Source organism: Myotis daubentonii, chromosome 20 (genome assembly GCF_963259705.1).
Source record: "Myotis daubentonii chromosome 20, mMyoDau2.1, whole genome shotgun sequence".
NCBI classification, from domain to species: Eukaryota; Metazoa; Chordata; class Mammalia; order Chiroptera; family Vespertilionidae; genus Myotis; species Myotis daubentonii.
In genome coordinates this window covers 14,612,352-14,637,215 of record NC_081859.1, presented here as the reverse complement: position 1 = coordinate 14,637,215, position 24,864 = coordinate 14,612,352, and the positions used below count along the sequence as shown (strand labels likewise).

At 43.7% G+C, this 24,864-nt stretch overlaps 2 protein-coding genes across 4 annotated transcripts in view; one reads left to right on the top strand and one right to left on the bottom strand.

Moving 5' to 3' along the window:
- Window positions 1-24,864, top strand: part of SMYD3 (SET and MYND domain containing 3) — a 520,781-nt gene that overhangs the window by 8,714 nt on the left and 487,203 nt on the right. The gene's annotated exons all lie outside the window — the stretch shown is intronic.
- On the bottom strand, window positions 6,742-7,320 carry LOC132222365 (histone H3.3-like). The gene has a single exon (XM_059677260.1). The coding sequence runs from the start codon at window positions 7,193-7,195 to the stop codon at window positions 6,785-6,787; it is 411 nt and encodes a 136-aa protein (XP_059533243.1). The 5' UTR covers window positions 7,196-7,320; the 3' UTR covers window positions 6,742-6,784.

The following is a 24,864-nucleotide window of genomic DNA, read 5'->3' as shown; positions in this document are numbered from 1 at the left end:
AGGTAATTGTCAGCAGTAAATATGAGCACGAAGCAGATTATTATTGTAGATCACGCAGGGAGAACAAAGGGTAAAATATTGAACTGCAGCAGTGTTTGACTATATTCTGTGCAGTGAGAAAACCTTAAGTCATTTTCAAGGTCCACCATTTCTTACTTCTTTTCAGTTGGGTCAAGGTTCTAAACTCTCTAAATCTCTGTTTTCTGGGTAATGAAAAGAAAATAGGACTCCACTGAGTCTCCTATCTACCTAACTCTAGAACTTCTGTGAGGATCAAATGAGATGAGGCATGGGAAAACGCTTCACAGACATTTGGTTACAGTGTAAAGTGTTTCCACCTGGCTATAAAGCAAGTTATGTTCCTGGGCTGAAGAAACCACAAGGAGACTAGTCATTGCTAGGGAGAGGAAGCCAGGCACTGCTACGTGAGTCATTACCCAGATGATCAGACACTTAGCATATTAGCCTTTTATAGACATAGAATAGAAGCCCAGTGCACAAAATTCATGCACAGATAGGATCCCTGGGCATGGCCAGCGATCAGGGCCAATTGGGGCCTTCCAGCTGCCGGCTGGGGCCTTCCTTTGTTCTGCGCCGCCTCCTTGTGGTCAGTGCCTGTCATAGTGAGCAATTGAACTCCCAGTCTCCCAGTTGAACTCCCGAGGGAACATTTGCATATTAGCCTTATATATATATAGATAGTCGTTACTCTATGGGGAAGGAAACACAGGAGGGGATTCAACAGTTGCTGAGGGTGTATATTCCAACTGGGCATTCTGGGACTGGAGAAAATAACCACAAGGTGGACTTGGAGACCTCCTGGACCCATTACGGGATGAATCTTAAGCCCAGCCCCATTAAATCTCCCACATTCCAATTAGCTGTTTCTGAGAGTTTGGAACACTATGCTATTTTGGGTCTTCAAGAGGCGGGGAAGGGGCGGGTAGGAAGAGATTAACCAAAGTGTGTGTGTGTGTGTGTGTGTGTGTGTGTGTATACATATATATATACTAGGGGCCCGGTGCACGAAATTCGTGCACTGGGTGTGTGTGTGGGGGGGAGTGTCCCTCAGCCCAGCCTGCCCCCTCTCACATACTGGGAGCCCTCAGGTGTTGACCCCCATCACCCTCCAATCGCAGGATCGGCCCCTTGCCCAGGCCTGATGCCTCGGCCAGAGGCGTAGACCCCCATCACCCTCTGATTGCCTGATCGGCCCCTTGCCCAGGCCTGACGCCTCCGCCAGAGGTGTCAGGCTTGGACAGGGGACCCCCATCTCCCTCCGATCACTGGCTCTGGCCCCCGCCCATGCCTGAGGCCTCTGGCCCAGGAATCATGCCTGGGCAGGGGACCCCCATCTCCCTCTGATCCCTTGCTCCACCCCCCGCCCAAGCCTGACGCCTCTGACCCAGGCTTCAGGCCTGGGCAAGGGGACCATCATATCCCCCCAATCCCCGGCTCCACCCCCCACCCAGGCCTGATGCCTCGGCCAGAGGAGTTGACCCTCATCACCCTCCGATCACCAATCACCGGATCGGCCCCTTGACCAGGCCTGAGGCCTCCGGCAGAGGTGTCAGGCCTGGGCAGGGGACCCCCAGCTCCCCGCAGTTGCAGGCTCCGCCCCTGCCCAGGCCTAACGCCTCTGGCCTAGGTGTCCGGCCCGGGCAGCGGGGACCTGCAGTGGCAGCGGCCCCGCGATCGTGGGCTCCGCTTTAGGCCCAGGCAAGGGACCCCTAGCTCCCGGGACTGCCAGCTTCGACCGTGCCCAGCTCCCATCGCTGGCTCCACCCCTACTTCCTGCTATCACTGGCCAGGGCGGCAAAGGCACCTGATTCTCCGATCATGGCCGCCTTTGCCCTGCCCCCCAGCTCTTAGCTCCCCCCTGGGTTTCCGATCACTGTCAGTGGCAGGGGGCTTCTTCCTGCTTTCCCTTTCGCCTCCCTGCATTGTGCCTACATATGCAAATTAACCACCATCTTGTTGGCAGTTAACTGCCAATCATAGTTGGCAGTTAATTTGCATATAGCCCTGATTAGCCAATGAAAAGGGTATCGTCGTACGCCAATTACCATTTTTCTCTTTTATTAAATAGGATTTTTTTTCTTCATTTTCATTCACCAAGCCTCTAGTACATATATATGTGTATGTGTGTACTTGGGAGGTGTCCCTCATCCCGGCCTGCACCCGCTCGCAGTCTGGGACCACTCAGGGGATGTCTGCCTGCCGACTTAGATCTGCTCCCCATGGAGTGGGCCTAAGCTGGCAGTTGACATCCTTAGCACTACTGCTGCTGCGCTCACCAGCTGTGAGTCCAGCTCAGGGCTTCTGGGTGAGTGGCGCTCCCCCTGTGGGAGTGCACTGACCACCAGGGGGCAGCTCCTGTGTTGAGTGTCTGTCCCTTGGTGGTCAGTGTGCGTCATAGTGACCAGTTATTCTGCTGTTTGGTCAATTTGCATATTACGCTTTTATTATATAGGATATCTATATAGCTATATATCTATATATATCTTATGGACACAGACAATAGTGTGGTTTAGGTTGGGGGTGGGGTGGGGTGAAGTGGAGGGGAGTTAATGGGGGGGAGGGGACATCTGTAATACTTTCAACAATAAAGATAAATTAAAAAAATAATTTAAGTTCAGCACCAATGTCCAGTAATTCCCCCAACGTTTGGTTATGTCCTCTTCCCGAGTGCAGAGTCATTCTCGTAAATGGCTATAGACCTCCTTTGGAAAGCTAAGGAGGGAGAGCGGCTCTGTGGTAGAGCTGCTCCTCAAGGGGACCTGATTGAGTCTGTGAAGTGGCCCAAATCTGAGAATTGGTAGAGGGGCCACAGCTCTTTATTTTTGGTGATTGAAGTCATACTTCTGTTTACCAGACCTGGAGCTTTTTCACTATTACTAATCAAGTAAGACTCCAGTAGACTGCTCACCTCTTCAGCTCTAGGGACACTGAGATTCATCAGCCAGCGTCAGGGATCTCTGCATTTCAGTCCTTTCTAGGTACTGTCTTGGCTGCCACATCCACATCCACCTTGTCTATGGTGATTTCAGTGCTGCCACTTGGTTGGTCCCTGCCACCAGGGGATCCCATCATCCCCACTAAATCCAGGAAGCCCAGTTTGATGGGAGGAGTTGCCACTTTTATGTCTGGTCTGTGGAGAAAAGCCAACACAGAGCTCTTCCAGGAGGCCAGGGCTCCTCTCATGAGTGCCTTTCTCATAGCTTGGTGGATGGGATGTTTTCGGGGTCTTCCCAGGGACTTGGTTAAGGAGTGGGTTAAGCCGTCTTACTTATTAAATTCACTCAGTATTCTAATCTCACTAATCCATCAGCTATCTCCTTCCTCAGAATACCAAAGAGGTTCTGACATTTCAGCCTCACTTAATGTTGGTCACCAGTTTTCAATCAACCAGGCAAGCAAAGTGTTAAAGCCATTCCCAGCTGCTTGAGCCAAGCTGCTGACTCCACAATCTCTGCTCAGTGCAATAGATTCAGCTTCATCCAGCCTTATCTTCCACCCTAATCCAGCACTCCAGCACTTTCTGGATCCTCTCCCCTAGGTCCGTGGTCGGCAAACCGCGGCTCGCAAGCCACATGCGGCTCTTTGGCCCCTTCAGTGTGGCTCTTCCACAAAATACCACATGCGGGTGCGCCTGTACAGTGCGATTGAAAATTCATGGCCCATTCGCAGAAGTCGGTAAAAAGGCCCCACTGTATTTTGTGGAAGAGCTGGTATTTTGTGGAAGAGCCACACTGAAGGGCCCAAAGAGCCGCATGTGGCTTGCGAGCTGCGGTTTGTGGAGCCGCAGTTTGCCGACCACGCCCTAGGTGTTCCCCGAGTTTTTGTTGCTAGAAAGTGGCAGAATCCTGTTGTTCCTTTGGCCGGTAATGCACCTCCTCAAGGGTTGCACTTTTAGCTTTGTCCTTTGGGGCCTGCCAGGACTTGAGTCTGATCACAGGTTTAGAAACACTGAGAGGTGGTGAGGTGGTTCCTGAGAAGGGTCCGTGGTCCCCTGCAAGGCACTTGCCATTGGGCGGCTGTTGTAGGTTCTTCAGGCAAAGGGAGCCCGACCTCTTCTGAGTGCTTTTCCTGGTGAAGGCAATTACTCAGCATTTAGGAGTTCAAGGTTTAGGGCAGTGATGGTGAACCTTTTGAGCTCGGTGTGCCAGCATTTTGAAAAACCCTAACTTAACTCTGGTGCCGTGTCACATATAGAAATTTTTTGATATTTGCAACCATAGTAAAACAAAGATTTATATTTTTCATATTTATTTTATATATTTAAATGCCATTTAACAAAGAAAAATCAACCAAAAAAATTAGTTCGCGTGTCACCTCTGACACGCGTGTCATAGGTTCGCCATCACTGGTTTAGGGTCTTTCTCCTTACCAGCCAATTACCTAATTTTATGTAAGAATTAAACATGTAAGTTTGGAAATTTAATTAAGCAAGTGTGGTCTGTGAATCAGCAGCATCAGTATCAACTGGGGGCTTGTAATCAATGCAGACTTACTGAGCCAGAGCATACATTTTTTCTGTATATGATTTCAGAGATATCTGCAGAATTTGTATTTACATTACACTAATTTCTGTAAGTCCTTTTAAACTTTCAGTACTCAGCAGCCCAGTTATTTTTAAAACAATATTTTCATTGATTTCAGAGAGAGGAAGGGAGAGCGAAAGGGAGGGAGTGATAGAAATATCAATGATGAGAATCATTGATTGGCTGCCTCCTGCTTGCCCCTTACTGGGTCTGGAGCCCACAACCTGGGCATGTGCCCTGCCTGGGAACCATGACCTCCTGAGCCACACTGGCCGGGCCTGTACAGTTATTTGATGATATTTCCTTTGAGATTTTCTTGGGAAACCTATAATTTGATTTTACATCTAATTCTGTAAATACTACATCTAAAATTTTTGCAAATCCAGTTTTACCTGATTTCCCATTTCCATGTCAGAGTTCCCCATGAATCTTAACTGGATGTGATGCTCCCTCTCGTGGACAATGGTGTGAAAAGCATGCAGACACTTTTCAGAATAGTTACTGCTTTTCAGCTATTAGCATTTAATATCTCAGAGTGAACCTCCTTTCCAAACTGTTCTCAACCTCTGATTTTTATCATAACTTTTGTTTTGAATTCTATAAAAATGCAAACAAGTCAAATTTTGTCATAAATATCTCTATAAAACTCACCATAATGAAAGAGCACTGGTCAAATTGACATCAGTGCCTTATTAGTCATGACCATGTTATTGGGACCCTTCAGCCCGCAGTCCGATGCTCCATCCACTGAGCCAAACCAGCCAGGGTGCATGCTGGTTGAGGGCTCGGTCCCTGGTGGGGGCTTGCAGGGGCAGCTGATCAATGATTCTCATCATTGTTTCTGTCTCTCTCCCTCTCCCTTCCTCTGTAATCAATAAAAATATATTTAAAAAATAAATAAAACTCACTATAATGAAAGAGCACTGGTCAAATTCATACCAGTGCCTTACTAATAATGACCATGTTATTCACACTAACAGTCACAACTCATGTCTGCAACTGGTGGTCGCATTTGAATTTGTGACCAGCTAGGGGGAAAACTTGAGCCTGTTCATCTACTTATAATGAGATTTATTACTGTGAAATATTTTGTGCACATGATTTTATCCCTCTAATTTTTGCTATAGTAATTACTTGGTAGGATGGAAATACTAAACATCATTGTGTGGGATAATCTTATTATATCTCATTCTAATCTTAGAACTCAAATGGTTGTTTTCCAGAAACACAATTATATTTATAAACAGTTCTGAAAAGGCACATAACCTATGTGATAAGCACCATAAGACATTTTATTTCATTTCATTTATTTTATTTTTGTTAATCCTCATTTGAGGATATTTTTTCCCATTGATTTTTATTAATTTATTTTAAAATATATATTTATTTATTTCAGAGAGGAAGGGAGAGGGAGAGAGAGATAGAAACAGCAATGATGAGAGAATTATTGATCCACTGCCTCCTACACACCCCTACTGGGGGATCATGCCCCCTACTGGGGATCAAGCCCCCGACCCGGTCGAGCCCGAAACCTGGGCATGTGCCCTTGACTGGAATCAAAGCCGGGACCCTTCAGTCCTCAGACTGACACTCTATCCACTGAGCCAAACTGGCTAGGGCTTTCCACTGATTTTTAGAAAGAGTGGAATGGAGGGGAAGAGACAGAGAGAGGGAAACATCGATGTGAGAGAGACACATCAATTGGTTGCCTCCTGCTGGGCCCCTACAGGGGACAGAATTGAACCTACAAATGAGGTACGACATGCCCTTGACTGGAATCGAACCCATGACTCTTCAGTCCTCTGGCCGACACTCTAACCACTGAGCAAAACCGGCTATTATGACATTTTATTTTTAAAGTAAAAATTGACAACTAAAGCCATTCTTTTACTTTTTTTTCAAGTCATAACCAATTTTATTGCAAAAGGACCCTGTACACATTTATCAATTCTAGTACTTTAATAACTACCCAACAAGTCATTAACATACAGAAACATGCATCATGAGAAGCAAGAAATATCGCCCATCCCTTCTGCATATTAGCACCTTGTCACTCCTGAGCACGCGCTCACATCACTGAGGGCTGTGAACAGTCACTTTTCGCATTCACCCTGAGTGAAAGATGGAATGGCCTAAGTACAAATGCAACATATATAAACACTTTCTTACAAAATAAGCCACAAATTAAAACAAAGTATTTTACAGAATTTACTACAAAACACCGTAAAAACTGCCTTCCCTTAGGCTCTCTCTCCCCGTATCCGGCGAGCCAACCGGATGTCTTTGGGCATGATGGTGACTCTCTTAGCGTGGATGGCACACAGATTCGTATCTTCAAATAAACCCACCAGGTACGCCTCGCAGGCCTCCTGCAGCGCACCGATGGCTGCACTTTGAAAACTCAGGTCAGTTTTGAAATCCTGGGCGATCTCCCTCACCAACCTCTGGAAAGGCAGCTTCCGGATCAGAAGCTCGGTCGATTTCTGGTAACGGCGGATTTCTCGAAGCGCAACGATCCCGGGCCAGTAGCGATGGGGCCTCATCACCTCGCCGGTGGAGGGGGCGCTTTTCCTGGCGGCTTCAGTGGCCAGCTGTTTGCGGGGCGCTTTCCCACCCGCGGATTTGCGAGCAGTCGGCTTGGTTCGGGTCATTTTCTTTCACTCAACGCCGAGGTCTTAGGCCGCTTCAGAGTCCGTGACGCCGCTCCTGCTGCCCGAGGAAGAGCCGCAGCCCAGGAGCTAGGTGCACGGACCCCCCCAACGAACAACCAAACCGCTTCGCTTTTCTTTTACTTTTTTATATATAGTGAAATCAGGAAAGCTTCCTTTTTAATGTTAACTTGTTGCCAGTTTACTATTTTACACACGATCTATTCATGTTTAATTTTAAACAAGACATTCAGAATTCTACTTTCTTAATTCATGACTTTGGTTGAGAATCATGCCAAGAAGTCCTCTGTTGTTAGCCTTTAAAGTAAAAATAAAAAGAGAAACCACATAAGGAGGAAAAGATGGATCGACAAATGGACAGATTTAACTTCATAAACGTTAATACATCTGTGTGTCAAAGTGTCATTGTCTTACAATGAAAAAGCTGTGAAATTGAGGAAAACATTTCCAACATAAAAGCACATTTCCTTAATGTACAAAAATCACTCACAAATGAATAAGAGACAGCAACTTACCTTCTTTTCTGGCATGTTTTTCTTTCTCTCTGTTCTGAATATTTCTGATGTTTAGATTTCTCTGTGAGAAGTTCCCAATATTGGCTACACACGGGAAGCACCTGGGGAACTTTAAAAAATACTCATGGCTGCCTGGCTGGTGTGGCTCAGTGGTTGAGTGTCAGGGCACATGCCTGGGTTGCGGGCTCGATCCCCAGTGTGGGGCACGCAGGAGAGAGTTGATTGATGATTCTCTCTCATCATTGATGTTTCTGTCTCCCTCTCCCTTCCTCTCTCTAAAATCAATAAAAACATATTAAAAAAATTAAAAACTACTCAGGGGTCCTACCCCAGAGGTTTTGATTTAATTAGTTTAGAGTGTGGCTTGAGAATGGCAATTTTAAAAGCTCTCCAAGCCGAAACCGGTTTGGCTCAGTGGATAGAGCGTCGGCCTGCGGACTGAAAGGTCCCAGGTTCGATTCCGGTCAAGGGCATGTACCTGGGTTGCGGGCATATCCCCAGTAGGAGATGTGCAGGAGGCAGCTGATCGATGTTTCTCTCTCATCGATGTTTCTGACTCTCTGTCTCTCTCCCTTCCTCTCTGTAAGAAATCAATAAAATATATTTAAAAAAAAAAAAAAAAAGCTCTCCAGGTTATTATAATGTGTAGTTTGGGTGAACGACTATTATCTTGCTTTTTTATCTTTTTTTTAAAAAATTAAATCTTTATTGTTCAGATTATTACAGTTGTTCCTCTTTTTTACCCCCATAACTCCCCTCCACCCGGTTCCCACCCCACCCTCTGCCCTTACCCCCGCCACCCACTGTTCTCATCCATAGGTGTACAGTTTTTGTCCAGTCTCTTCCCACACCCCCCACACCCCTTTCCCCCCCGAGAATAGTCAGTCCACTCCCTTTCTATGCCCCTGATTATATTATATTCACCAGTTTATTCTGTTCATCAGATTATTTATTCACTTGATTTTCAGATTCACTTGTTGATAGATGTGTATTTGTTGTTCATAATTTGTATCTTTCTCTTTTTCTTCTTCTTCCTCTTCTTAAAGGATACCTTTCAGCATTTCATATAATCCTGGTTTGGTGGTGATGAACTCCTTTAGCTTTTCCTTATCTGTGAAGCTCTTTATCTGACCTTCAATTCTGAATGATAGCTTTGCTGGGTAAAGTAATCTAGGTTTTAGGTTCTTGCTATTCATCTCTTTGAATATTTCTTGCCACTCCCTTCTGGCCTGCATAGTTTCTGTTGAGAAATCAGCTGACAGTTGTATGGGTACTCCCTTGTAGGTAACTGATTGTTTTTCTCTTGCTGCTTTTAAGATTCTCTCTTTGTCTTTTGCTCTTGGCATTTTAATTATGATGTGTCTTGGTGTGGTCCTCTTTGGATTCCTTTTGGTTGGGGTTCTCTGCGCTTCCTGGACTTGTAAGTCTATTTCTTTCACCAGGTAGGGGAAGTTTTCTGTCATTATTTCTTCAAATAGGTTTTCAATATCTTGCTCTCTCTCTTCTTCTGGCACTCCTATAATTCGGATGTTGGTACGCTTGAAGAGTTCCCAGAGGCTCCTTACACTATCTTCATATTTTTGGATTCTTTTTTCTTTCTGTTTTTCCGGTTGGGTGATTTTTGCTTCTTCATATTTCAAATCTTTGACTTGATTCTTGCGATCCTCTAGTTGCTGTTGGAACTCTGCATAATATCCTTTATTTCAGTCAGTGCATGCTTAATTTCTAGTTGGTCCTTTTTCATAACCTCGAGGGTCTCACTAGATTTCTTGAGGGTCTCACTAAATTTATCGGCAGTTTCCATAAAATTCTTGAAAAACCTTATAAACGTGGTTTTGAACTCTATATCCAGTCGTTTACTTTCCTCCATTTCTGTCATTTGTGACCTGTTTCTTTGTGTCCGCATTTTTTATGCTTCCCTTGTTGATAGAGTGGCTTTCTGTGCTACGTGTCCTATAGGGCCCAGTGGCTCAGCCTCCCCAATTACCTGAGGTGGACACTCTTGGTGCACCCCTTTGTGGGCTTTGTGCACAATCTTGTTGTAGTTAAGCCTTGATTGTTGTAGGTACCACTGGGAGGAATTGACCTCCAGGCCAGTTGGCTGTGGGAATCAGCTGTGTCTGCAGTGGGAGAACTTCTGAGCTGGAGACACTCTTCTGGGGCAAGACTTGCTTCAGTGGGGCTTTGGTGCTCACTGAGTCTGCCCTGAGTGTGTCCTTTACAGATCTGAGGAGTTGTAATCTGGATGGTCCCACTCTGACCACTGGGTACACTGGCTCTTGGATCTCTAAGGAGGTGCTAATTTAGACTCTGCCTGAGGCTACCCATCAGGAGTTATGGAAAGATTTCTCTTCTTTATTTGGGGTTTGGAGGTGCCCAGATGAGGCCCAGCTGTGAAGCAATGCACGCTGCTGTGGGGCCTTAGACCCTCTTTTGGAAGTTCTGGGTCTCTCTGATTCAGCTGCAGTTTGTTAGGTAATTTTCAGGTTGCAAGGGCCAGGCCTTTCATATGCAAAAGCCTCTGCGCACAGTTTGGGTGGGGCGGGGTCTCAGGCCATCAACAGGGTGGAGCAAGCAGCTATGGCTGCTCCCCTGTCCTACCCTAAGAGGCCCTGCGTCTCAGTGTCCTGGTAATCACTGCAAGCACCTCTAAGAGAAAGCCGCCCTCGAGTTCTGCCCGATGCCGGACAGTCCAGTTTCTCCCCGTATGAGTCTGGGTCCCCAGAGACTTACCCAGAACTGGAGTTCAGAGCAGTCGGGAGCTTGAGACTCTCTCCCGATTGAAAAAGACAACCGTGTCCTCAGCTGCCAGCCCTCTCCATGTGTGCCGTGTCCTCAGCTGCCAGCCCTCTCCACGTGCGCCGCGTCCTCAGTTGCCAGCCCTTTCCGTGTGCACCTCCGTACCTCTGCACTTTACTTGCGTACCTCCTCTGAGTCTCAGTGTGCTTTTCTCTTTCCTTCTAGTTGTAGAATTTCCACTCAGCCAGCCTTCCTGTGGTTCTGGATGATGTCCGTTTTGTCTTTTAGTTGTATTTTTGAAGTGGTTGTGTGAGGCAGCAATTTCTGGTGTTTACCTATGCCGCCATCTTGGTTTCTCCCTTGCTTTTTTATCTTAATTGACTCCCTGGTCTGCATCTTTATGCTCAAGGGCTAAGGTGGCATTGCCATAACTGGGTTCATTCCAGCTTCTCATGATATCCATAAATAATTCTGCAAGTTGGGTTTCAAACTGGACATTTATATTCTCATGCTCTGTTCATATTTACATGATTGTCACATATAGGACAAGCATGTATTAGGTTTAATTTTTAAGTTGAGTGGTTGTGATGTTTCTCACAAATGAATTTGATGAGTATATTAAAATTTAATTGTTGTTAAGCATTTTTCAGCTACTGTGTTTACCTCCTATTAGGAAGTAGATGCTAATTAGAAAGATTTATGTTGTGCAGTTGATCAAAAAAGAGTGCTTGGATATTTAAATAAAATTTTTTCTGGGCCGTTTAAATTTTTATTTTTTGACTGTGCAATATTAGATGCTCAGTTAAGGTGCTAAAAACCTAAGCATTTTATAAAACACTAGAGGCCCGGTGCATGAAATTTGTGCACTGGGGCGGGGGGGTCCCTAAGCTCAGCCTGTACCCTCTCCAATCTGGGACCCCTTGAGGGATGTCTGACTACTGCTTTAGGCTCGACCCCGGTGGGATCGGGCCTAAATGGGCAGTCGGACATCCCTCTCACAATCCCAACCACTCTCCTGCCTAACTGCTTCTGTCTGCCAGCGTGATCACTCCCTAACCACTCCCCTGCCAGCTTGATCGATGCCTAACTGCTCCCTTGCCTGCCTGATTGCCCCTAACTGCCTTTCCCTGCAGGCCTGGTCCCTCACAACTGCCCTCCTCTGCAGGCCTGGGTCCCCCCCAACTGTCCTCCCCTGCAGGCCTGGTCACCCCCAACTTCCCTTCTCTGCCTTCCCGGTAACTCCCAACTGCCCTCCCCTGCTCGCCTGATGGTCCACAACTGCCCTCCCCTGCCGGCCATCTCGTGTGTTGAAGTGATGGTCAATTTGCATATTACCTCTTTATTATATAGGATTTTATTAAAGTCTATGAATCATTGGTTTTTACCCCTTTTACAAATTTGCCTATAGAATTTTGAAGATAATCCAGATGTCTGGGCCACATTCTTAAAGATCCTTTTAAAGCTCCACAGGTAATGATGGTATGTACCCTGAGGTGAGAACCTTTGGGCAAGAAAAAAAAAAAAAGACAAAGGCATAATAGTAGAAGTAAGTGCCATAGATAATACCTATGGGGGAATAACTAATAGGGAAATGAATATAGATTCTATAGTGGACCATTTTGACTACATTGGAGTGAGTTTGTGTGGAAACTTATAGGAGATAGAGTTGGAATAGATTCTGGAATACAGAAAGCCTTGATGGTCAGGCTAAAGATTTAAATTCTTTATATGTATTGAGGAGACCATAAAATGATCTTTGTGTAGCAGTATGAAATGTACAAAATTATAGAAGATTAGTGAAAGAATACTAATTCATCACAGATTTGGATGAATTCTGTGATTGGAGATGAGGATTACAGTTGAGAGAAGATCTGGTTTACTCTGGTCGTACAGTAGTGAAGGCCTGAGGTAAGAGGTGGAGGAGGGCCTGGGATATAAAACAAGTCCTTGTGAGAGAAGAGTCTACCCAATGTGTTGACTTGATTATAGGGTGAGGAGGAGGAAAGGATGAATGCAGCGTTCTGAGCTCGAATTATTGGAACAACAGTGATACAGCTGCTAGTTAAAGTCATTGGTGTGGCTGAGATCACCAGGTAATAAATTGGGCAGCAAAAGATAGTGCTGCTAAGCACCAAGCTTAAGAAAAATCACTTCTCAAGATTGGGAGACAAGAGAAGGCTTTTTAATAAGTTAACAGTTCCCTTTTTTGGCCTAGGTTTCATTATCTAGGTGAACAGGGTAAGTAATTTGTTTCTCTGAGCGTCGATTTACCTTTTTTGTAATGAAGGGGGCTTGAAATGAGATTGAATGATTTATGACATCCTTTTTTAAAACTTTCCACAGTTCTTGAGATCAGATCTGTATTTGCTGCCACTGTCTCCTTTCTTGTAACAGTTTTATTGAGATATAATTCATAAATAATCGACACATAATGACATTTTGGTCAAGGACTGATCACACCCACAGCAGTGGTCCTATAATATTATAATGGAGCTGAAAAATTCCTACTGCCTGGTGACGTTATAGCCATCCTAATATAATGCATTTCTTACATGTTTGTGGTGATGGAAGTGTAAACAATCCTACTGGGATGCCAGTCGTATTAAAGTATAGCAAATGCAGTTATGTGCAGTAAATCACATTTGATAATGATAATAAACAATTTATGTTGCTGGTTTATGTATTTACTATGCCATACTTTCTACTGTCATTTTAGTCTACTCATTCTACTTATAAAAAATAGTTTGCTGTAAAACAGAATACCCTCTTTGGCCTGCAGCAGCCTCACGCATCTCGTGTTTCCATCTCCTGATTGCACCATTTTTTCTTGTCCTGATTTAATTTCATGTTGTTTTGTACAGTCACATGCTGTACAGGCTTGAGCCTCGTAGCAATAGGCTGTACCAAACAGCCTAGGTGTGTAGTGGGCTGTACCCTCTAGGTTTGTGTAAGTGCACTGTGATGCTTGCACATCAACAAGCTCGCCTGATGACGCATTTCTCAGAACTTACCCTGTCGTTAAGCGGCACATGACAGTACCATACCATTCACCCTTTTAAAGTGACAGAAAGTAACAAAATTTACCATGTTACCCATTTTTAAGTGTTCAATTCAGTGGCATTAAGTACATTCCAAATGTTATGCCTCACAACTACCAATTTTAGAGCAGTTGCTTCAGCTCCATAAGAAGACCTGTACGGTAAGGCTGACTTCTACTCTAACAGGAAAACATAAGAATCAAGCCCTTGAATTTAGGCTGTTTATCTGCCTTGTAACCAAATGAGTGCAGACCTCGAGTTCACTTCCAGTTCAGATCAGCTCCTGGCCATCCTGACCCACTAGATGGCAGTGTGGGAACACCAGGTAGAAAAGCGCTCAGCCGAGTCCACCTCCATTTGTACACAGTTAAACAGGCTGCACAGTTACAGCCATTGGCAGTGGTGGGTGAGTTATTGTGGAGGCAGCCTCAGAGGATTGCAAGTCTCCTGCTTGAAGATTTTGCTAATGCAGAATATTGTCTTTACCAGCTGACCATGTTTCCCTGTCATCTACCCATCTCACCAGTCCTGTCTGGGTTCCGTCTACCATTTGTTAACCGCACTGACTCCTTAATCATTTCCATTACTTTCACTATATCTAGGAATCCCGTTTGGTCTTCAGGCCAGCTCTTTCGTTTTAGCTTTTTGCCCCAGGAGTCTGTTGGGCATTCTCGAAGATAGTTATTCCCAACTTTGGCTGCACATTGGAATCACCTGGGGAGCTTTTAAACATCTTGATACCCAGGTTGCACTCAAGATCTATTAAATGAGAATCGTTGGAGCTGGGCCCAGACATCATTATTTTTCAGTCTCTAAATTGCCTACTAAATATTTTGTGTCTTCCTTTATCTTTTATGCAGTTCATAAAGAGAAGCTAATTTAACCATATCCACTCTAAGTTTATATATTTCAGTCATCCACTTTCAAAGTGGTATATGATTCTCAATTTTTTTCCCTTTAATTGTCTGTTGCTAGTTGTTTTTTTTTTTTGTTTGTTTGTTTTTAAAACTGGAACTGTCTCTTTTTGCCTCCATTCCTACCACCAGCCTAGTACAGGCTCTCATTTCTGCCCCTGACCTCCAGCCAAAGACACACTTGTAGTTGAACAAAGTTGGGTTTATTACCTCATTGCAATGTGAAAACACACACACCATGGGGAATTGTGGGGTGTCTCAGAGGATGTTAGAAGGGATTTATTAGAGGATTTGGCTTGTGTAAGGTGATTTAAGGAGGGTTCCAGGAAGCAGGGCTTGGCTCTAGGTTGCTTGGTGTCAAGAAGCGAGGGTGATTCCATGATTGAGTGTCTTAATTACAGAGAGGTCTTGTTTTTGTCTTAACTCATCCTGGCCAGAGTGGCTTTGTCTGACATTGTTGGTCTGTGGAATTGCTCATGTGCAACAGGAAGGTACCGCTGCCTCGCTGTGTCAGCCAGCTCCTGGTGGTGCCAGGCTGGCCCTGGCAGAGAGGCTCCTTCTAGGGCTGTTTCTTAGCTGATTGATTATATCTTTTTATAGATCTCATCTACTTCAGTCTATGAGGTGCTGCCATATTAGTCTCCCTTAAATATCCCTTAACGACTGGCTCCTATCTCTCCAAACATAAAATAATAGTCCTTTCTAATCTGGCTCGACTCTGGCCCACATTATTTCCCCCTGTACTCATTGATAAAATGTGATTAATAATAATAATAGTAATAAAAATAATATACCCACCTTCCAGAGTTGCAGAAATGAATACATGAGAAAATATGGTAAAGTATCTGGCATCCACTGCAATGTGTGGGATATTGTTTGTTTTGATAAGTACGTAGTGATGATAGTAGTAATATCAGTTTGGAGGATGGCAATAGTTAGTTTACACTTACGGGATACTTGCTATGTGTCAGGAACAAAGCCAAGGGCTCTAATGTGCTTTATCTCATATAATCTTGCAAAATCTCTCGAGATCTCTATAAGCATTCTTCATATTCCGATTTTATAGATAGACTAGAGGTCCAGTGTATGAAATTTGTGCATGGTAGGGTCCCTAGGCCTGGCCAGAGATCAGGGCCAATTACAGCCTGCCTTTGTTCCACGCCGCCCTCTGGTGGTCAGTGCACATCATAGCGAGCGATCGAACTCCTGAGGGGACAATTTGTATATTAGGCATATATATATGAACTTCTCTTTATGAACTGTATATATATGAATTTAGATAGGTTATAAGTTGCCCAAGCTATGTAGCTGATTCTACCTGAATTCAGAGACCGCAATCTGTATTACTAATTAACTTTTAATTCCTATTGGAAACTTGTCAGATGTTAACAGTAATTATACATTCTGTGATACAGTAAAGGCAATAATAAAATAACATGTCTTTCAGATTAGAAAAAAATGTTGATTTAATATAAAACCCTCTTTGGTAATGTGCAGCTAGTCCAGTAATTTAGAGATTTAAGTTAAAAGTTATGTATATTTCTGTTCTCTGGTATGTTTACATTTTTTTTGTGAATGGCATCTGTTAAAATTGTTAAAAAAACAATGGCAGACTTACTAAAATATAAAACATGATGTGGAATTAGCCATAAATATACATGGACTGCATTGAAATGTTCTTTTATTTTATCAGAAAAGCCCCAAACAGTAGAGTAGATGAAAGGGTGGGGGGAGAGAGAAAGAAAGAGGTACCAATTACTGTGTTTTTTGTGACTGTTCATTGAATATTTTTCCTATGTTGTGCCATCTTAATCGCTCCTTGCTCTTGTAAGAAAGCTGATGTGAGGGTCAAAGTTGTCTGAGAGAACATAATTACACAATTACACAGCCCCCTTTCCCAGTGGTCCCTTGAGCCTTTAGGTCAGCAATAGCGATAACTTAGTGACTGTTCTTTCAAAGAAGTCCTTCAGTTTCGTTGTAGAGAAGGAAGTCTCTGCATTTGCATACAGCAGTGCTTTGGTAAGTGTTAAGTATTTCAGGGAGGAACAGGGTACCTGTGGGGGCTCAGGTTGGTAGTTTGATGTTAGTCTTAAGACATTTCAGGCCGGGAGTGGTGATAACTTGTGATCCACTGGTGCTCTGGGAGTCTTAATGGTTGTTCTTTTCATTGCCATTTTAGTATGACTCATTAGGTAATGCTCTTTAATGTCTTGCTTGAATTCATATGAATGTTTTGTAAGAATGCCAGACTTCAATGACTTATCAGCAGTTTAATTCTTAGTTTAATGTTAAAGCACATCAACTAGGGTACATATCATCACCGGGGAAATCCTCCCTTGCTTACCTTAACTTTGGTAACTTAAAAAGGAACATTAAAAAAAAGTCACCTGGGTGCAGTAGAAAATCAGTTTGTTGCTGTGAACACTAAATCCTTTCCTACGTGTGCAGCTGGGCTTTGTTTAGGTTCAAGAGAAGGGCATCGGGATCAACATGGTAGTGCAGGAACATAGGGCTAAGTTAGAAAAACCCTGTCATTTGGGATAGCTAGTGTATCCCATTGGGAAACTACATATAACTGCACACTCTTGGGAATCTTAGAGGTTCTCTGGTCCATGCTTGCTTGCGGTGCAATGTTTTCTTCTCTTTGTCCCTGACCGGCAGTTTTCCGGGATTGTACTGGATGTTTCTCCTGCTGAGAAGTAGACGGCTTTGATGTTCCTGCACCTGAATTTGGATCCATACTTGTTTCTCACTGTGTCCTAAGTTATTGTCTTTATAAAACATATGGAACTTGTTAACTTAACACATTGCGGACCAGTAGTTTTATTGCTAGCTTTACCCAGTGGCCAGATAAGTTTCTATTGAACAAGTACAAAAAACGCGTTTTATATAAATGTTAAAGGCACATTTTAAAATTAAATACCCATTGCATTTTGAAGTTATTTATTACATGTTCTTACAAGCTAATATCTTTTTTAAAAAATATATATTTTATTGATTTTTTTTACAGAGAGGAAGGGAGAGGGATAGAGAGTTAGACACATCCATGAGAAACATCTTTCAGCTGCCTCCTGCACACTCCCTACTGGGTATGTGCCCGCAACCAAGGTACTGGAATTGAACCTGGGACCCCTGAGTCCGCAGGCCGACACTCTATCCATTGAGCAAAACCGGTTAGGGTACAAGCTAATATCTTTTTAAATAATTCTCGTGACTGGCCACAAGCCTTAGAACAGAAAACATGAGAATTCTTGTGATCCGTCTGCAATGTATTAACTCTATTGGCTAAAGTTATCTTTTGTTCAAGAGTTGAATGCATCTTTAGGGTAAAGTGCTGTACTGAGATTGAGTTCATCATCTGATGGGTGTGGATGGGCACTTGTGCCTCTGAGTGAGCAGAAGGCTTGTACTTGGCCTTCTCTGGGCCAGTGTAGCTATAAAGTAATCTGAGGGATAAAATACCAGCTGGTACCAAATGGATGGTTATGTATAAGATGGATATAGTTACTGGGTGAATCAATTTACCCTATCTAATGGAAATTAACATGGAAATTAACCATACCTCTGACACGCTTCCCATTGGCTAATCAGGGTGATATGCAAATTAACTGCCAACCAAGATGGCGGCCGGCAGCCAGGCAGCTGAAGTGAACAGGAGGCTTGCTTGCTCCAGTGATGGAGGAAGTCAAGGTTCCCCGCCTGCTGCCGCCCAGCTCTGAGCTGCACTCTAAGCCACTATGTTGCAATTATAGAAGCTAAACAATCCTCAGAAACCTGCTTTCAGCCAGCCAGGCCTCAGAGCTGGAGTTGCAACAGTGTTTCAATTATAGAAGCTAAACAAAGCCTAGATACCTGCTTTCAGCAGCTGAGGTCTCAGAGCTGGAGCCGAGCCTCAGAGCTAAAGCCGGCTCTCAGCTCCAGTGACAGCCATAGAAGGTAAATAAATCCCAGAATAAAAAAAAAAAAAGAAGAAAAAAAGGAGAGGTTGGGAGCATCAGTCACCCGCCAGCCTGAAAACGGCCCTCAGCCCCTCACCCAGACTGGCCAGGCACCCCAGTGGGGACCCCCACACTGAAGGGGGTGTGACCAGCTGCAAATAGCCATCATCCCCTCATCCAGGCTGGCTAGGCACCCAAGCGGGACCCCCACCCTGATCCGGGACACCCTTCAGGGCAAACCAGCCGGCCCCCACCTGTGCACCAGGCCTCTATCTTATATAGTAAAAGGGTAATATGCAAACTCACCCTAACAGCAGAAGGACTGGGAATGACTGGTCACTATGACACACACTGACCACCAGGGGACAGACGCTCAATGCAGGAGCTGCCCTCTGGTGGTCAGGGCGCTCTCACATGGGAGGAGCTCTGCTTAGCCACAAGCCAGGCTGATGGCTGCCAGTACAGCGGTGGTGGTGGGAGCCTCTCCTGCCTCCTCAGCAGCGCTAAGGATGTCCGACTGCAGTTTAGGCCTGCTCCCCGCTGGCAAGTGGACATCCCCCAAGGGCTGTTGGGCTGCCAGAGGGATGTCTGATTGCCATCTTAGGCCCAGTCCCCCGGGGAGCGGGCCTAAGCCAGCAGGTGGTCATCCCCTGAGGGGTCCCAGACTGCGAGAGGGCACAGGCCGGGCTGAGGGACCCTCCTCCCCCCCCAAGTGCACAAATTTTTGTGCACCGGGCCTCTAGTATATATATAAAAGCCTAAGTGACTGGTCGACCACTCAACTGGTCGACTGGTAGCTATGACGCGCACTGACCACCAGAAGGTAGATGCTCAATGCAGGAAATGACCCCTGGTGGTCAGCGTGCTCCCACAATGGGAGCACTACTCAGCCAGAAGCTGGGCTCACGGCTGGCGAGTGCAGCTGTGGCGGCGCCAGCCTCTCCTGCCTCCACAGCAGTGCTACTGAGCGGTGGCGGGCACATTGGGGCTGAGAGGACCTGGCCCCCGGCCCCGGCTCCTCCCCGACTGCCTGCTGCTTCAAGCACTGCTACGTCCCTCAGGAGATGTCGGACTGCTGATTTCGGCCTGACTGCAGGGATCCAGCTGAAACCGGCAGTCTGACATCCCCCAAAGGGTCCCGGAGTGTGAGAGGGCTCAGGCCAGGCTGAGGGACCCCCCCCAGCCCCCCATGAATCGGTGCACCGGGCTTGTAGTAGAGTGATAAGAAGCATCTGTGATAAGATGCAACACTGAGGATTGGATCAGTGAGGAGGCCTGCCATGGGCTTTACATACAACACCCTTAAGTGAGACCATTCGTGTAAAGATTAAATGCACTGGCCTGACCCGGAATGCCATGTCACCTCGCATGGCAAACTGAGAATCACTTTGATGATAGAAGTTTTGCAAGTTTTGAGCTCCTCAAAAGTAAGATAGCACATTGACCTGAAGGTATTTGAGACAGACTTATTACATCCATAATTCACGTGTAGCACTATTTTTCTGTTGGCTACTTAAAAAATTGAGATCTAAAGAGATCTTTTGACAAAAAGGTTACATGAATTCTATTGAGATATGCTTTCATTTTATCAGAAAGGCACAAAATAGCAGAGTAGAAGGGGGCAGGGGAGGACTGATTACTGTTTTCTCTGAATGCTCATTGCTAATGAAATTGATTTTTGCTGTGCAGTGTCATCTCATAAGAGAGCTGATGTGAGAACCACAATTATGTCAGAGAACTTAAATATTCCTCTTTCTTCTCTTAGACCAGCAGTTCTCAACCTGTGGGTCGCGACCCCTTTGGGGGTCGAATGACTCTTTCACAGGGGTCGCCTAAGACCATTGGAAAACACATATATAATTACATATTGTTTTTGTGATTAATCACTATATTTTAATTATGTTCAATTTGTAACAATGAAAATACATCCTGCATATCAGATATTTACATTACGATGCATAACAGTAGCAAAATCACAGTTATGAAGTAGCAACGGAAATAATTTTATGGTTGGGGGTCACCACAACATGAGGAACTGTATTAAAGGGTCGCGGCATTAGGAAGGTTGAGAACCACTGTCTTAGACCAACAACTAGTAGGTATGTGTGAATAGATAGGTGTTTATTAGTCTTAATTTGTTATGGTTTGGGAAACATTTTTTTAAAAAAATATATTTTATTGATTTTTTTACAGAGAGGAAGGGAGAGGGACAGAGAGTTAGAATCGATGAGAGAGAAACTTCCATCAGCTGCCTCCTGCACACCTCCCACTGGGGATGTGCCCGCAACCAAGGTACATGCCCTTGACCGGACTCGAACCTGGGACCTTTCAGTCCGCAGGCCAATGCCCTATCCACTGAGCCAAACCGGTTAGGGCGGGAAACATTTTTTAATACAGCAAAAATTGGTTATTATTGAAGCTGGTTGATGAGTACATGAGGGTGCATTATACTTTAATTCCGTGTATGCTTAATGTTTTATTGTACAAAATGTTCAGTTAAAGGTACTTTAGACATATGTGACAGAAAATCTCATTTGGGGTCCCAGGAGTTACACTTGTAACTATTATTAAAACCAAGAGACTTGAGTCCTAGCTGGTTTGGCTCAGTAGATAGAGCATCGGCCTGTGGACTAAAGGGTTCCAGGTTCCATTCCGGCCAGGGGCACATGCCCAGATTGTGGGCTCGATCCCCCCATGGCAGGAGGCAGCAGTTGATGGTTCTCTCATCATTGACGTTTCTATCTCTCTCTCTCCCTTCCTCTCTGAAATCAATAAAAATAAAAAAAAGAGACTTGAACTTTTAGTGGTGTTTACAAATGTATATGCGCAAGAAGGCTGAATCCAAGCAAGGGTTGTGAGGAAGGGGATAGTTTCTGATCCACCTGACACCGAACTTATTCAATATATATTGTAAGCCTTCTACATGCTAGCCACTGTTCTAAATACTGAGCCTGCAATGGGGAACAAAACAGACAAAATCCCTGCTTTGTTCTTAACACACGCCAAGCACTGTTTTTACATGTAATTCACAGTGCTTAGCACAGTGCCAGATGGCAAGGAATACCTTCAGTGAAAGCGAGCTAAATGAATAGCGTTTTAAAGGAAGTGCTATTTTATCCCCACTTGACAGTTGAGGTGGCTGAGTCTTGAAGAGGTTTCTGGACCACAGTCACACAGCTTTAAATGGCAGCGTTGGATATTGAACTCAGGTCTCTGTGTATCAAGCCCAAGCTATGAACTGTGAGCCTGGACTGCCTCCAGGATGGAGGACAGGTATGCACTTGCATGCACACATACACACTGACACTTTTATACAGAGCATCCTTCGTATTTAGCTACACTTTTGGGTGCCTGTCCTGAGATGCAGTTAAATCAAATTTCCAGTCATTTAAAGCATCAGTTATTAGATACTGTTCTTGTGGCTTAGGTTAGTTTATTTTTCTTGTTTTAAGTTGCCCTGACGTGTAGTCATAATATTTGGTAGAAAAGAACTTAGTACCCAGCACCATGTTCTCATAGTAGGTCTTCAGTGGGTATTTGTTAGAATGAAAAACTGATTTCTTTTAAAATCATCTTTGCCGCCCTAACCCGTTTGGCTCAGTGGATAGAGCTTCAGCCTGCGGACTGAAAAGTCCCAGGTTCGATTCCGGTGAAGGGCATGTACCTTGGTTGCGGGCACATCCCCAGTAGGAGGTGTGTAGGAGGTGGCTGATCGATGTTTCTCTCTCATCGATGTTTCTGACTCTCTCTCTCCCTTCTTCTCTGTAAAAAAATCAATAAAATATATTTAAAAAAAATCTTTGCCTTTAGCTGCATGCGTGAGTTGACTTGTACTGAGATTGTTTTTTCTGCAGCTAGTTGATACTTAATTATTGGTTGTCTTAGATGTAGGTTGCTTTTGTGTTACAGTGCCAGTATAGGCTTTTTAAAATTAAAGAAAGAGCCATTCTTAGTGTGCGAGAAATACTTTTCTCAGTTAAGAAGTCAATAGCTTCACATTAGAAATGGCAGTGCTATGTAGGTCAGAGGAGAAGCTCTGGGCTTTAGCGTCAGATAGAGCTGGACTTATTCTACGTTTTTTAGTTATTATGTTACTCTCAGCAGTTGTGTAAATTTCATGACCTTTAATTTTCTCTTTTATAAAAAAAGGGTTTTCTAATATCTATTGCAATAATATCTATGTAACTAAGTGTTTGCTACATGCAAAGCAAAGGGTTATGACAGAGTGAGTTAAGGTAAACTTGCCCATTGGTTACATAGTCATTAGGGCGACTGTAGATCAGGTCTGCCTAATTGCCAACCCTGTGACTATTTTGGGAAGGTATGGCCATGAATAATAGTTCCCTTCTTTTTCTTCAAGTAGTTTCTCTAGGTTTCAAAAAGAACATTAGCATATATTCATATTAAGAGATGATTTTAAAATATGGGACTTAAAAAAAGAATGGTACCTGTTGGATAAAGCTTTATAGTTAATTTTGTCAATAAGACTAAATTTTAATTTCAAAATCTATACATTTCTTGATTGTATTTGAGTATTACACAAAGAGAAAAATAGAATGCACAAAGAAAACTGAATAGTCAAAAGAGACTGTACAAGATTATTTTTAGACACAGATTGATTTTGAGAAAGAAATGAGGTTGAAGTATATTAGCAATTAACCATAGTTTAAGATTGGTCTAGATTCAGACAAACAAATCAGTTTCAATTCACGTCAGAGATGTCTTTAAATGTAAGGGCCTAAAGCATGTTGTTTTTAATAGAGAAGTATGACTAGTTGGAACAATTTCTTTATGTAATCCCTCCTTTAAAAAGTTGCTGAGCTGAAGTAATCCAGAGACAAGCTGTCTTTTGTAGCTTTTTGTGGCATATTTGAGAATTGAATAGTCAAAGAGTTTTGAGTCTTTATGACGTGTCTGTTTTTACATGTAATTTTCAGTCAAATGCCAAGTTGAAAAGCTTGTCTACTCCCCCCACCCAACCCTTAAGAAAAATAGAGTTGTTTTTCTTCTGTATATTTGCATGGGAATAAGGAGAAATAGGTTTTTGTCCTGAGAATAGAAAAAAGGACATTGCACAAGTCAAGTTTATTTTAGGTGGGTCTTGAACTTGATTGTAGTTTGAAACTCTTCACATAGCTTGAAAACAGCACTTAGTTCAGTACTTGAATTTAGATATAAATGCATTTTTGCTTAGGCCTCTAGGTCCTTAGATATTACCCTCTTCTTAGTGCTACTTGGGCAACAGAGCAAAGTAGTTCAGAATCGTGTTACTAAAAGTGTGTTCTGTGGGCCATTAGCATTGGTGTAATGTCGTGGGTTTTAGAAATATATAATCTTAGGCCCAAGCACATTAGGTTAAAAATAAGTCTTTGGTAACTTCTGCTAGGCCTGAGGTCTAATGAGTTTGAGTGGCCATATAGATTTGTTTTGTTTTGTTTTGAAGATGAAAGTTTCAGCTTTGTTAGTGATAGAGCATTTGGAAAACATGGCGTTGATATATGACAGCAATTGGCTTCCACAGGATTAGGCAGCTAAAGCAAACGTAGTCGCTTGCCAATGCTGGACAGTCAATCAGAGGCTCCCCTGAAGGGCAGAACCTGCTTCTCGAAAACTTAGGACATGGAGGAGTTGCTCCAAAAAGAACTCGAAAGGGATTGAGCCGTGTGTGTCCAGCTTCCCAGTCACCAGTCATAAAAGCCATAAGCATAGTGTCTGTCTGCTGTGGGAGGGGGGCGATCGAGTACATAAAGATGTTTTTCAAACCCTACAAGGCCCATTAGGAAGTCAGTAATACTCCTAGCTAGGAGCGACTGAATGTGTAAAACAGTGTTTTTAGAAAAATGGTTCTGAAATAAGCCTAGAGCGGTAATTTATAGAGCTAGTCATAAAAGACTTTTCTCCTCTGAGATCAACAGAATACCCATCAGCAAAAGTAATAAGGAGTCAAGGTACTTTTCCAAGTTAAAAAAATGTAGTAAATAAAGCCATAATAAATCAGATTTACTCTAAACATATTTGGAACCCAAACTGCTAAATTATTATTTATCTCCAAGATATAAAACAAGTTAGACTTAGTTTAGTGGTTTTCCTTATTGCCAGAACCTAAACCATGAAAAATGATTAACTAAAAAGTTAAGATGCCTACTAAATGAGGGAGTGAAAGGATTCATCAGAGAAGACCAGATCGACCAGAAAGTCTCATATGAATCTTTAACAATAATCAAGCTGTTGAAAACAGGGTAAATCTTTAAAGGGAACTGTTTCTCTACCTTCAGTTAAACATCAAGTCCTGTCTGCTATTTCTTCAGATGTAACTTGAATTTGTACATTTCTGTTTTCACTGCAGCCAACCTCATCCAAGCAGATGCACATGTACACACACACACACACACACACACACACACAGCCATATATATGTACACACACATGAATGTATCCATGTACATACATGCATGTGTGTTTAGTGTGTATGTGTGCATGTATCTCTGTCTGGATGAGGTTAGTGTG

Excerpts from the sequence above, each read along its gene's own strand:
- LOC132222365 (XM_059677260.1), bottom strand. The coding sequence starts at position 7,195 with ATGACCCGAACCAAGCCGACTGCTCGCAAATCCGCGGGTGGGAAAGCG.